Source organism: Eleutherodactylus coqui, chromosome 1 (assembly GCF_035609145.1).
Source record: "Eleutherodactylus coqui strain aEleCoq1 chromosome 1, aEleCoq1.hap1, whole genome shotgun sequence".
Classification (NCBI taxonomy): domain Eukaryota; kingdom Metazoa; phylum Chordata; class Amphibia; order Anura; family Eleutherodactylidae; genus Eleutherodactylus; species Eleutherodactylus coqui.
Window position 1 is genome coordinate 462,748,970 of NC_089837.1, and position 16,177 is coordinate 462,765,146.

The window sequence follows — 16,177 nt, forward strand, 5'->3', positions numbered from 1 at the left end:
AGATGGATAGATAGATAGATATGGGATAGATAGATAAATAGATAGATATGAGACAGATAGATAGATAGATAGATAGATAGATAGATAGATAGATAGATAGATAGATATGAGATAGATAGATAGATAGATATGAGACAGATAGATATGGGATAGCTAGATATGAGATAGATAGATATGGGATAGATATATAGATAGATAGATAGATAGATAGATAGATAGATAGATAGATAGATAGATATGAGATGGATAGATATGGGATAGATAGATAGATATGAGACAGATAGATAGATATGAGATACATAGATAGATATAGATATGATAGATATAGATATGAGACAGATAGATAGATATGAGATAGATAGATAGATATGAGATAGATAGATAGGAGATAGATAGATGGATAGATAGATGTGGGATAGATAGATATGAGATAGATAGATAGATAGACAGATATGAGACAGATAGATAGATATGAGATAGATAGATAGATAGATAGATAGATAGATAGATAGATAGCTATGAGACAGATAGATAGACAGATATGAGGTAGATAGATAGAAGTGGGATAGATAGATAGATAGATAGATAGATAGATAGACAGATATGAGACAGATAGATAGATAGATAGATAGATAGATAGATAGACAGATATGAGGTAGATAGATAGATGTGTGATAGATAGATATGAGATAGATAGACAGATATGAGATAGATTGATATGAGATAGATAGATGTGAGATAGATAGATAGATATGAGATAGATAGATAGATATGAGATGGATAGATATGGGATAGATAGATAGATAGATAGATAGATAGATAGATAGATATGAGACAGATAGATAGATATGAGATAGATAGATAGATAGGAGATAGATAGATATAGATATGATAGATATAGATATGAGACAGATAGATAGATATGAGATAGATAGATAGATAGATAGATAGATATGAGATAGATAGATAGATAGATGTGGGATAGATAGATAGATAGATAGATAGATAGATAGATAGACAGATATGGGTTAGATAGATATGAGACAGATAGATATGAGATAGATAGATAGATAGATAGATATGAGATAGATAGATAGATAGATAGATAGATAGATAGATATGAGACAGATAGATTGATAGATAGATAGATATGAGATAGATGGATAGGAGACAGATAGATAGATACATAGATATGAGATAGATACATAGATATGAGATAGATAGATAGATATGGGATAGATAGATATGAGACAGATAGATATGAGATAGATAGATAGATATGAGACAGATAGATAGATAGACAGATATGAGATAGATAGATATGAGATAGATAGGAGTGGGATAGATAGATAGATAGATAGATAGATAGATAGATATGAGACAGATAGATAGACAGATATGAGATAGATAGATAGGAGACAGATAGATAGATAGATATGAGATAGATAGATAGGAGACAGATAGATAGATATGAGATAGATAGATATGGGATAGATAGATATGAGACAGATAGATATGAGACAGATAGATATGAGATAGATAGATATGAGATAGATAGATAGATGGATAGATATGAGATAGGTAGATAGATAGATAGATAGATATGAGACAGATAGATAGATAGATAGATAGATAGATAGATAGATAGATAGATATGGGATAGATAGATAGATATGAGATAGATAGATATAAGATAGATAGATATGAGATAGATAGATATGAGACAGATAGATAGATATGAGACAGATAGATAGATATGAGATAGATAGATAGATATGAGATAGATAGATATGAGACAGATAGATATGAGATAGATATGAGATAGATAGATAGACAGACAGACAGATATGAGATAGATAGATAGATAGATAGATAGATATGAGACAGATAGATATGAGATAGATAGGAGATAGATAGATAGGAGACAGACAGATAGATATGAGATAGATATGAGACAGATAGATAGACAGACAGACAGATATGAGATAGATAGATAGATAGATATGAGACAGATAGATATGAGATAGATAGGAGATAGATAGATAGGAGACAGATAGATAGATATGAGATAGATAGATAGCTATGAGACAGATAGATAGACAGATATGAGGTAGATAGATAGATGTGGGATAGATAGATAGATAGATAGATAGATAGATAGATAGATAGATATGAGACAGATAGATAGATAGATAGATAGATAGATAGATAGATAGATAGATATGAGACAGATAGATAGACAGATATGAGGTAGATAGATAGATGTGGGATAGATAGATAGATAGATAGATAGATAGATAGATAGATAGATAGATATGAGACAGATAGACAGATATGAGATAGATAGATATGAGATAGATAGATGTGAGATAGATAGATAGATATGAGATAGATAGATAGATAGATAGATAGATAGATATGGGATAGATAGATATGAGATAGATAGATAGATAGATAGATAGATAGATAGATAGATGAATATATGAGACAGATAGATAGATAGATAGATATGAGACAGATAGATATATATGGGATAGATAGATAGATAGATAGATAGATAGATAGATAGATAGATAGATAGATATGAGACAGATAGATAGATATGAGATAGATAGATAGATATGAGACAGATAGATAGATAGATATGAGACAGATAGATAGATATGAGACAGATAGATAGATATGGGATAGATAGATAGATATGAGACAGATAGATAGATAGATGTTGGATAGATAGATAGATAGATAGATAGATAGATAGATAGATAGATAGATATGGGATAGATAGATATGAGATAGATAGATAGATAGATAGATAGATAGATAGATAGATGAATATATGAGACAGATAGATAGATAGATAGATATGAGACAGATAGATATATATGGGATAGATAGATAGATAGATAGATAGATAGATAGATAGATAGATAGATAGATAGATATGAGACAGATAGATAGATATGAGATAGATAGATAGATATGAGACAGATAGATAGATAGATATGAGACAGATAGATAGATATGAGACAGATAGATAGATATGGGATAGATAGATAGATATGAGACAGATAGATAGATAGATGTTGGATAGATAGATAGATAGATAGATAGATAGATAGATAGATAGATAGATAGATATGAGAAAGATAGATAGATGGATAGATAGATAGATATGGGATAGATAGATAAATAGATAGATATGAGACAGATAGATAGATAGATAGATAGATAGATAGATAGATAGATATGAGATAGATAGATAGATAGATATGAGACAGATAGATATGGGATAGCTAGATATGAGATAGATAGATATGGGATAGATATATAGATAGATAGATAGATAGATAGATAGATAGATAGATAGATAGATAGATAGATAGATATGAGATGGATAGATATGGGATAGATAGATAGATATGAGACAGATAGATAGATATGAGATAGATAGATAGATATAGATATGATAGATATAGATATGAGACAGATAGATAGATATGAGATAGATAGATAGATATGAGATAGATAGATAGGAGATAGATAGATGGATAGATGTGGGATAGATAGATATGAGATAGATAGATAGATAGATAGACAGATATGAGACAGATAGATAGATATGAGATAGATAGATAGATAGATAGATAGATAGCTATGAGACAGATAGATAGACAGATATGAGGTAGATAGATAGAAGTGGGATAGATAGATAGATAGATAGATAGATAGATAGATAGACAGATATGAGACAGATAGATAGATAGATAGATAGATAGATAGATAGACAGATATGAGGTAGATAGATAGATGTGTGATAGATAGATATGAGATAGATAGACAGATATGAGATAGATTGATATGAGATAGATAGATGTGAGATAGATAGATAGATAGATATGAGATAGATAGATAGATATGAGATGGATAGATATGGGATGGATAGATATGGGATAGATAGATAGATAGATAGATATGAGACAGATAGATAGATATGAGATAGATAGATAGATAGGAGATAGATAGATATAGATATGATAGATATAGATATGAGACAGATAGATAGATATGAGATAGATAGATAGATAGATAGATAGATAGATAGATAGATATGAGATAGATAGATAGATAGATAGATAGATAGATAGATAGATAGATAGATAGATGTGGGATAGATAGATAGATAGATAGATAGATAGATAGATAGACAGATATGGGTTAGATAGATATGAGACAGATAGATATGAGATAGATAGATAGATAGATAGATAGATAGATAGATAGATATGAGATAGATAGATAGATAGATAGATATGAGACAGATAGATTGATAGATAGATAGATATGAGATAGATGGATAGGAGACAGATAGATAGATACATAGATATGAGATAGATACATAGATATGAGATAGATAGATAGATATGGGATAGATAGATATGAGACAGATAGATATGAGATAGATAGATAGATATGAGACAGATAGATAGATAGACAGATATGAGATAGATAGATATGAGATAGATAGGAGTGGGATAGATAGATAGATAGATAGATAGATAGATAGATAGATATGAGACAGATAGATAGACAGATATGAGATAGATAGATAGGAGACAGATAGATAGATAGATAGATATGAGATAGATAGATAGGAGACAGATAGATAGATAGATATGAGATAGATAGATATGGGATAGATAGATATGAGACAGATAGATATGAGACAGATAGATATGAGATAGATAGATATGAGATAGATAGATAGATGGATAGATATGAGATAGGTAGATAGATAGATAGATAGATATGAGACAGATAGATAGATAGATAGATAGATAGATAGATATGGGATAGATAGATAGATATGAGATAGATAGATATAAGATAGATAGATATGAGATAGATAGATATGAGACAGATAGATAGATATGAGACAGATAGATAGATATGAGATAGATAGATAGATATGAGATAGATAGATATGAGACAGATAGATATGAGATAGATATGAGATAGATAGATAGACAGACAGACAGATATGAGATAGATAGATAGATAGATAGATAGATAGATATGAGACAGATAGATATGAGATAGATAGGAGATAGATAGATAGGAGACAGACAGATAGATATGAGATAGATATGAGACAGATAGATAGACAGACAGACAGATATGAGATAGATAGATAGATAGATAGATAGATATGAGACAGATAGATATGAGATAGATAGGAGATAGATAGATAGGAGACAGATAGATAGATATGAGATAGATAGATAGCTATGAGACAGATAGATAGACAGATATGAGGTAGATAGATAGATGTGGGATAGATAGATAGATAGATAGATAGATAGATAGATAGATATGAGACAGATAGATAGATAGATAGATAGATAGATAGATAGATATGAGACAGATAGATAGACAGATATGAGGTAGATAGATAGATGTGGGATAGATAGATAGATAGATAGATAGATAGATATGAGACAGATAGACAGATATGAGATAGATAGATATGAGATAGATAGATGTGAGATAGATAGATAGATATGAGATAGATAGATAGATAGATAGATAGATAGATATGGGATAGATAGATATGAGATAGATAGATAGATAGATAGATAGATAGATGAATATATGAGACAGATAGATAGATAGATAGATATGAGACAGATAGATATATATGGGATAGATAGATAGATAGATAGATAGATAGATATGAGACAGATAGATAGATATGAGATAGATAGATAGATATGAGACAGATAGATAGATAGATATGAGACAGATAGATAGATATGAGACAGATAGATAGATATGGGATAGATAGATAGATATGAGACAGATAGATAGATAGATGTTGGATAGATAGATAGATAGATAGATAGATAGATAGATAGATAGATAGATATGAGATAGTTAGATAGATATGAGATGAGATTGATAGATAGATAGATATGGGATAGATAGATATGAGACAGATAGATATGAGATAGATAGATAGATAGATAGATAGATAGATAGATAGATAGATAGATAGATAGATAGATAGATATGAGATAAATAAATATATATATATATATGAGATAGATATTTATTATATTTATTAGATAGATAGATGGATAGATATGAGATAGCGAGATAGATAGATAATAGATAGACAGATAGGATTATTATGATATTTAGAGTGACAACCAAAATTATTCAACTCTTATTGCAGATTAGCTTTATTTGCCAAATTCACAAACGTTCAACTGTTTGCAATAAAGCAAAGAAGAACAATTTAATCACGGCAATTCACAGCATGCTACGATTTAAATCTTGCGAGCGGAGAGTCGCTATGATTCTCCGCTCGTGGACAGCGGGGCTGCGATTTCCATAATAAGTGTATGGAAAGCGTTCACTGCGTTCCCCGCCGCTGGATTATTGCTGCGGGGAACGCAGTGAAAATTCACCCGTGGACAGGAGGCCTTAGATGTATATCTCTACTGACACAAAAACACAAGGAAAATCAGCTCCAATATGCTGAAAACCATAAACCAGAAGTTCTGGAATTCTGTTCTGTGGAGCTATCGCGATTCAGTTTCAGGATCACGCAGTAGCTGACAGACTGAGATGGAACCCATTCTCCAGCCTTCATAAGGCTTTAGTAAATGGCACGCTGTGCCGCTTTTTTTCCCCGACTATGCTCTTCTGGCAGTGAAGCAGGGCTTCACTGGTGCTTTATCCCCCTCAGCAGTAGCAGTGGGCCATCAAAGAATATGCCATACAGTGCTGCAGCACTATCAAATAGGCGCTGCTGTGCGCCCTGAGGCTTTTCCCCATCCTTACCAAGTCCTGGGCAGTGGGCATTGCTTGGCAAGTGACTCACAAGAGGCATGAAAGTAGCGGCTGAGCCGCAGTGTTCTGTAAGGGGGTGCAGGACACCTCTTACCCTTCTTACAGAGGAATGAAATAAAACTGGAACTTTTTAGGCCTATGACCTATGGCCTACCAGTGGAAGAAGGGAGAATTTACTGAAAAGAACACCCTGCCTACAGTGAAGCATGGTGGTGGTTTGGTGATGCTCTGGAGCTGCTTTGCTTCCTTTCCTGGAAACCGGCAGCGTGTGGAGGGCAAAATGGATTTAATCAAGTATTAGGAAATCCTAAAAGAAAAAGTCATGCCTTCTGTGGGGAAACTGGAGCTTGGGAGTCATTGGACCTTCCAACAGGACAATGATCCCAAGCATACCTCAAGGTCCACCAAGGCTTGGTTTCAGAAGAAGTCCTTGAAGGTTCTGGAATAACCATCACAGTCATCTGAACTGAACCTTAGAGAAAATCTTTGATGGGATTTGAAGGCTACTGGTGAACTGAGGGCCATTATCCATGAGGAATGGCAAAGATTTCACAGGAATGCTATCAAAAGCTGGTGTCTGGCTATGATTCACAGCAGCAAAATGTGCTCTACTAAGTACTAAAAATACTTGTCATGAAGAGATTGAATCACTCTGAGCCTGAAGTAGTCACTAAAAGTGGCTTTTTTTTCAAACAACCCGAAAGCTTGTAAATTTGGCAAATAAACCTAATTTGCAATAGGATTAAATAATTTTTATTGCAATTGCATATATGTAAAATATGGACACATCATGCGAGCAAATGGACTGGAGAAGGGTATTATGTGTTAGGTCTGCTACCCATGTCTGCCCCCCTCTTGCTGTTTTGGGCAGACGCGGACGTCACTCTGATCCTTCTATATGAATGTACTCTTTTCTTCCACTTTCTATCAGCACTGCACTAGTTAACCCTTCTCAATGCTCACAGCCCAGCTGCAGCTTAATTGCTAATTACCTCCCTTTTAGCTAAGCTGGGAATCCTCAATCTTTACCTCAGTATTGTTGTGTGTTTGTGTAAGACACCCAGCACTTCTAAGTTGCTTGTCTCAAAACTGTTTTGTCTATTTGATCCTGCATCTGTTTATTCTGTGTTCTTTGCCTTATGCTTCAGCCTGTGTGCATTTGTTCATTTCCTTCCAGTCCATGCATCATTCCCATCTCTGTGGTAAGTCAGTCCTGTTCTGTGTGTCCTGTGTTCAGTACATCACCCCTGTGCTCTGTCAAGAATAGTTAGCCCCAAGGTGAAGACAGTGGGGCCGTTCTTATCAGGACGCCTACCCTGCTTTTAGGCAGGGATCTTCCCATCTTCCTTATTAGCTAAGGGCAAGATTCCCTATCAGAGATTGCCTTGCAGCAGTGCTGGGGTTAGCTGACAGCCACACCAGGTCTGGCCCAAAAGCCAGGCTTGTTTGTTTGTTAGCACAGTGGGTCCACTTTCGCTATCTATAATATTATGCTGGCATTTGTCAGTGGTTTGTGAAGAAGAGGTCATCAAAGAACTCGCTGGTTAGACACAATCATGGCAGACACTGGCATGATGATTTTCCACTTAAAAGAAGCTGTTCTTGATAGACGAAAATGGGGTGACCCAGAGTCGGCAACAACTGAATGGTTAATCATCATCCTATGCAAAATGCCAGTAAAGAGTGATCACAACATACATTTTGCCTGCTAGCATCTGCGGCGGTGGTTCCATTTTCCTGCTCCTTTAAGAAAGCAGGAAAGGGGAATACCCTGGCCGAATGGAATCAAGTAGCATCAAAATCACCCCATTGACTAAAATAGTGTCTGTTTAGTTTCTTCTCAGCTGCCCAGCATCTTACCAGAAAAAAAGTGCTGCATTCTGTACTATTCCTTCTGGTATTTGTTCCGGATCTGTAATGGAACCTCCGAACGGAGGTTCCAGCGCAATGTGAACCGGCCTTAGATTGCCACTTCTGTCATTCTGAGACTTGAGGTAATGCAAAACATTTCTCCATCTTACACTTATCTTGAATGAAATACTTTAAAAACACTTCCCTAGTAGTAATCTGCAGAAGAAGAAGACTATTTTGGAGCTCTGTGGTTATTACATCGTTGGCATCATAGGTGATAACTAATAGTAGCTTTTACAACGTTGACTTCATATCAGAGCCCTCATTATCTATAGGTGTCATCTGTAATGATAGACCCTTTTGGGCGCTTTATTCTTCAGCTGGCTTCAGGATCCACACCTTAATCTAATCTCTAGTAGGAGCTTCAGCTGGGGCACATCTAATAGTTGTAAATTATCTTACTTATATTTTTAGTTTATAAGATAAAGAACTAAGTGTGAATCTAATTTACTCGTTATAGAATAGGACCTGTAATTTGTGGAAGAATTCCGAAACACTGAATGTTCCTCCATATAAAAACAAGACAAATGTGTGATACTATTTTAATCTACAGGAGGGTTTGACGTCACCGTCATTGTACACCAGCTTCAATAATCAGTATACTATTGAGGAACGGCCCTTCCCATTACCGAATTCTAAGAACCTAGTGGCTCTTCTGACATGTCTTTTTTTAATAAAGACATGTCAGGCAAAAACCCTGCAATAGCTGTCTGTGTATGGATTCTGTCTTGGTTTTTAATTCCCAATCATTGCTCTACAGACCTGTATAAAGAGTCAAGCATTGATTTGAAGGAATGCTGCCATCCAATAGGTGGCGCTGCAGAGGTATTCTTCCATCTTCCTTATTTGCATATTACCCAGAGGCGCATGGATGGCCTTATAAATCTCCTCACTCACCTCTTCTTGGGTAGTGATGATACCCCCCCCCCCGACTCACGTCATAGGCCTCTCACTAGCCAAGCAAGGATCCTACTGCACACTAATGAGGGGCAAACACCCCGAAACAGCTGTCTGTGTATGGATTCTAGCATAGTTTTCAATTCCCAATCATTGCTCTACAGACCTGTATAAAGGGTCAAGCATTGATTTGAAGGAATGCTGCCATCCAATAGGTGGTGCTGCAGAGGTGTTCTTCCATCTTCCTTATTTGCATATTACCCAGAGGCGCATGGTTGGCTTTATAAGTCTCCTCACTCACCTCTCCTTGAGTAGTGATGATACCGCCCCCGACTCACATCATAGGCTTCTCACTAGTCAAGCCAGGATCCTACTGCACACTGATGAGGGGCAAAAACCCTGAAACAGCTGTCTGTGTATGGATTCTGGCATAGTTTTTAATTCCCAATTATTGCTCTACAGACCTGTATAAAGGGTATTGTTCCATCTTCCTTATTTGCATTTTTTTAATAAATATTTGTATTACTCATGAAATAGCAAAGACAATGAAAAGCGGTGCACAAGAAAAGTGGAGTTGAGGCTATAGCAGCCTATTAGATTGCATTTTACACTTTTACAAGTACATCTAGAAAATGACAATCTGATTAGTCATCATGCCTTATATCTGCTTCACTCTTCCTTTGTGCCAGTTCCCCCAATATGTGACAAGTACATAACTTACCGTACTAAATCTGGGGAAGAGACCCAAAGCAGGCTGAGGCTCCACAGGAAAGGAGAGGAAAGGTTTAATATCCAGATGGCGCTGCACCATGGCTGGAGGTGGACGGAGCAGGGCAGGGAGGCTGCCACCTCTGTTAATGCTCCCTGAAAAGAAAATAGGAGCAGCGTTTAGTACATCATTTGCACTGTACATTGTATGAGCAGAAGCAATTAATTATTAGGACACTTAGCCTGACTATTTAAAATAGGTTGATTAGTGTGTCATAGTAAAATTAAAGATGAACAAACTTTTAAAAAGTTTGGTTCGGCCAGCCTGCTGAATTTTGAGCAAAAAGTTCAGTTTGGTCTAAATTAGTTGAACCAGAACTTCACCAATACCTCTAAAACTGGTGCATAACACTGACGAAGAACAATAAAAGTTACCTCGGAGGGTATACTTTTAAGCTGTTTTTAAGGCAAATTTAATTAAGAAAAGGAAGAAAAAAGATAAAGGAAAAGAAGGAAAAAGAAAGAAAGAGGAGAAGGAAAAATGAGAAGCAGAAGGAAAAACAAAGAACATTATTTTTGCTTCTTTTTCTTCTTCTTCTCTTTCCGCTTCTTTTAGCGGGTAAGACGACCTGCCTGAGTTTCTGATTCTTGCCAAACCAAATTTTTAGCAAAGTCTGACCCGAAGCGGGGCTCAAACTCTTTTGGTTTGTTCCACACTATGAAAAATCAAAGGCTTGAAAGGTGACATCGACAATCATTTTGCATGTAGTGAGAATAGTAATTTTCTGCTCCCCCGCTGCGCTTAGCTTTTAGTCAGGACTTGTGTTTGCTGTTGATGAATATGTTGCATATTCATATTATGCTTGACCACGACATTTGTCTATTCTCTGAGAAAGCTTCTAGTAGATATGCCGAACGTACAGTATCCATAGGGCTCCATAGCATGACAAGAGAGTCTCCTGTTGGCATAGGACAGGCCAACATGCCCTGGCATAACTTTTTACTGTATAGGATGACATAGTAAACTAAACTATTTTCTAGAAATATATTACAATGTCAGGTTTATTTTTACAATTGAACCCTATAGCATTGTGTGCCAGCGTATGTCTGCACAGTGATATGTGAATTAAATAGCTTGGACTCCAGACTTAAATATTGTGAGAAATGGTCAGGACATCAGATAGATGAATCTGGCTTGAGTTTTATCCTAGACCGGCAAATCCTTGGCTGTAAGAAATGTTAGGTCTGCATAGGTTTTCAGTCTCTGGATGGAGGCCACCACTAGAAATGTCACAGCCTTATATGGAAAAAAAAGTTTGTGGTCCCTGAAATCAGTATTCTATCCATTAACCTCCATCTTGTACCCTATAATGTACATTTGGCAGAACCTGAGGAGGACAACACAGTGATCCACTGACTTTGCAATAAAAGGGAATAATATGATCTGTATGCAGCCTGTAAGGCCTATACCATATACTTGTGGGGTTCAGAAGGCAACTCAATAGGGCTTATGCATTTGTACTTGAAGGGAAACCTATTGGGGACCTTTTTTGCACATCATTGCCTATTAAACATTGCTTTTTTACTTTCTAAGTCATACTTGGTAACTCCCATGCAGTGACCAGTGGGTACCAATTGGGTTGCAGACCATACAGATGCAGCATTGGCCACTAGTGTAGCGTACCATTGAGTTCTCATGGAGCTATTCACATTCACTTAGAATTTTTGGTGTGTTATGCAAATAGCATAGCCGCTTAGAGGGTTGTCCGGGAGTTGGGACGTTTTTTTCTATTAATGACCTATCCTAAGGATAGATCATCAATGGATGATCATTGAAGGTCCACAACTTGCCAATCAGCTGATGATCGGTGGCGCTGTCAACAGAGATAGCGCCGAAAGCAGACCATAGGCCTAGGTTGATCTTGCAGGCACAGCTTCCATTGAATGCAATAGGAGGAGTATCTGCAGTACCAAGCAGAGCTGCTGCAATGCTCTTAGTACTATTTTTTACCACATTGACATCAGGAAATCAGTTAATCAGCAGAGATCCTAAATGAAGGTCATCAATACAAAAAACGGCTAACCCATTTAAGCTATTGTTGTTGTACCATGATGATCAAGGTGTTGATTGTTACATCGGGACCCCTTTTTTTGATTGGGTCCCTGATAGAAGTACCATCTGCACTGTAATGATATTATCCCTGTCTGGATGTGAACAAGAATCTTCCTATTCACTAACAGCGAGCAGAGATCTTGGAAATGATCAGGAAGCGTCACATGAAATAAGTTAAAAAGTAGAGATGAGCGAACGCGTTCGTCCGAGCTTGCTATTCGTGCGAATATTAGGGTGTTCGGGATGTTCGTTATTCGTAACGAACACCATGCGGTGTTCTGGTAAATTAAACTTTCTTCCCTGAGACGTTAGCGCTTTTTTTTGGCCAATATAAAGACAGGGAAGGCATTACAACTTCCCCCTGCAACGTTTAAGCCCTATACCACCCCCCTGCTGTGAGTGGCTGGGGAGATAAGGTGTCCGCCTGATATGAAAGTCTGCCCCTCCCGCTGCTCGCTATGGATGCATTCTATATGCGCTCAATGGGGCCAGCGGCAGCAGCGCTGACCCCATTGAGAACATATAGAAGACAAATCCTTCTTCTCTGGCACAGCTGTAACAGCTGTAGCAGAGAAGAACGATGTTTGCCCATTGAATTCAATGGAACCGGCAATACAGCCGACTCCACTGAATGCAATGGGCTGCCGGCGATCGCAGGATGAATGGTCGGAAAGGGGTTAAATATATAACCCCTTTCCTGCAATTCATCCAGAAATGTGTTACACTAAAAATATATACCGGCGTATAAGGCGACGGGGCGTATAAGACGACCCCCCAACTGTCACCTTATACGCCGGTAATACAGTGGAGCAAAGAATAAAAAGCATTACTTACGTTTTTAGATGATCTGCGGCGCTCCTGCAGGCTGTCACTCCCTCCTGGTCCACGGCAGACAAGCTTTCTCCACGAAAGACTTTAAATCCCTGCCTCCAGAAGCACATGTGCCTTCAGCCAATCACAGCCAATGACAATGATGTCATTGAATGGCTGTGATTGGCTGTGTTTCTGGAGGCGGGGATTTCAAGCCTTGAAATCCCCGCCTCCAGAAACACAGCCAATCACAGCCATTCAATGACATCATTGTCATTGGCTGTGATTGGCTGAAGGCACATGTGCTTCTGGAGGCAGGGATTTAAAGTCTTTCGTGGAGAAAGCTTGTCTGCCGTGGACCAGGAGGGAGTGACAGCCTGCAGGAGCGCCGCAGATCATCTAAAAACGTAAGTAATGCTTTTTATTCTTTGCTCCACTGTATTACCGGCGTATAAGGTGACAGTTGGGGGGTCGTCTTATACGCCCCGTCGCCTTATACGCCGGTATATATTTTTAGTGTAACACATTTCTGGATGAATTGCAGGAAAGGGGTTATATATTTAACCCCTTTCCGACCATTCATCCTGCGATCGCCGGCAGCCCATTGCATTCAGTGGAGTCGGCTGTATTGCCGGTTCCATTGAATTCAATGGGCAAACATCGTTCTTCTCTGCTACAGCTGTTACAGCTGTGCCAGAGGAGGACGATCTTTATGCTGACAGTGGGGGGGGGGGGGGGGGCACTCTTGCCGCTATTGTGGCTTAATAGTGGGACCTGTGAACTTGAGATGCAGCCCACCATGTAGCCCCTCACCTGCCCTATCCGTCACTGTGTCATTCCCATCACTTTCCTGAATTGCCCAGATTTTCACACATGAAAACCTTAGCGAGCATCGGCGAAATACAAAAATGTTCCGGTCGCCCATTGACTTCAATGGGGTTCGTTGTTCGAAACGAACCCTCGAGCATCACGGGAAGTTCGTTACGAATAACGAACACCCGAACATTTTGGTGTTCGCTCATCTCTATTAAAAAGTTGCAAAACTTTGAAAATGGGAAAAAAGTGCTTTTTGCTACACAGCATCATTTTATTTGACTTATCATTGTTATTTAGCCTTACATGCCATTGTATTCTTTCCATACTTGGGTCATTAAAACAGAATCGTCCTGTCATGTATGTTCGCAGAGAAACTGTTATTTGCTCATGTGTTCCCCCTTTGTCAACCTGTTAAGTAACTTTTCCCTTTTTGTTTTGTACCCAACCCCAAAATTTACAAATAAAGAATTTATATAGAAAGTTGCAAAACTTATACAATAATAAACAAAATGGTTAAACACCAGAGAAGGTCTAAAACAGTATTTTTTAGGCTTTGCTGTCATGTAACTTGGGACTGTAATGATAATATCAACTATGAATGGTTGAAGCATTTTAATACATCAGCTTTGAGAGAAGTGACAGAAAAGCCTCTGGGGACACATTTGATCCATGTCTTTTTTTTGCACAGTCTGTTATCTTTAAGATTTCCTCCTCTGCTTACCACTAGAGCCTTTATCTCGGCCGCCACAGTTATTCCATTGCCTTGTACTAATGATGCTTATCTGGTCTGGATTTCAGGACTAATCACTGCACTAGGACATTTGACCACTTGTAAGAACACAAGGAGACCCGGTTCAGCTTCCAGTGTCATACACAACAACTGTTGGACTTAGCAATCAGAAAAAGTAATTACTTCCAACTCTCCAAAGTCCCCGAATTCTTGCCATGTTATTAAATTGTTTGGGAAAAGGTTCTGCAGATTATTGACATTTCCGAAGCGACCTCGGTGGATTCAGTTCATTTTGCAAAGTGAACGTCAATGCGGTTCTTGCAGAGCTAACGTGTTTTTCGGCTCCCGCTCGCTGTGTCTCAGATTCAGGTGGCTATCCTCCTACTGGGGTGAATCTGATAATTATCCTGCCATTTATACGGCTTGCAAAAGTGCCTTTTGATGCTATTCTCAGAGCTTTTTTAATGTTCACAGGATTTTTTGGGTATATGCACCAGAGATTGTCCAGAATACTTCACTGAATGTATATAAAGTTGGTTCTCATTAAGATGAATCACAACCTGCGACAACAGCAGACTGCTGGAGCGGCAGCCAAAATGATGGAAGCGGCGCGCACCAGGCTTTGCAGTTTCCCTTTCTGATAAATATTCTGTAGATGAAATGTATAGTGCTGTGACTAATACCAACTGCAGCTATGGGTCATTGATGCACAGCATCTGGTGTTACCATCGTGTTTTCAGGTGTTCATGGCTTAAAGGCATACTCAGAGCAAAAACTTATAATGTGTTGTGACTAGTGCAAGGCTTGAAGGGGTGTCACATAGCATAGGATCAAGGATATACGTCAATGTGTATAGCCTCATATGCTGTAATGGGGCAGATGGTGTAATATGGTGTACTCGCCCTTATACTGTTTGACTTTTCTATTGTTAGGTTGATTTGATTGGTGTGTAATACCACTTAACATGGTGGTGGTATTTGCTGACAAACCAGAGGTGGAAGGGCAACAGCGCCAAATGTGTGATGCACTTGGTTGGGATCAGCTAAGCAAACCAGATGTGAGTGTGAACCTCGCTTCATGCAATGTAGAGATGGGCTATGCCACTGCAGGAATGGTCCAGAGGTGTATATAGGTAGAGAGCAGAGTATTTCCAAAGTTTTCCATTTTCTCAGCACCCGACCACTTGTGAGAATCTACCTGCTGCCTATAAGGGGTAAGACTGTGGTCCTATACGACTAAGAAAGCTGCATACTACAACTTTGAATTTGATAGCAACTATTTCATAAATACTGTTCCAGTTTATCTATGGAACCATGCAAGTTTCTGCTAATGTGCAA

The 16,177-nt window shown here is 37.8% G+C and overlaps 1 protein-coding gene across 2 annotated transcripts in view; it reads right to left on the reverse strand.

The window, feature by feature from the left end:
• The window catches only part of ZNF385A (zinc finger protein 385A), a 354,552-nt gene that overhangs the window by 92,662 nt on the left and 245,713 nt on the right, over positions 1-16,177 (reverse strand). For both annotated transcript variants that reach the window (XM_066584303.1, XM_066584302.1), the window contains one exon: positions 10,385-10,527. In XM_066584303.1, the coding sequence (XP_066440400.1) occupies positions 10,385-10,527 (143 nt within the window). The remainder of the gene's footprint in view (positions 1-10,384; positions 10,528-16,177) is intronic.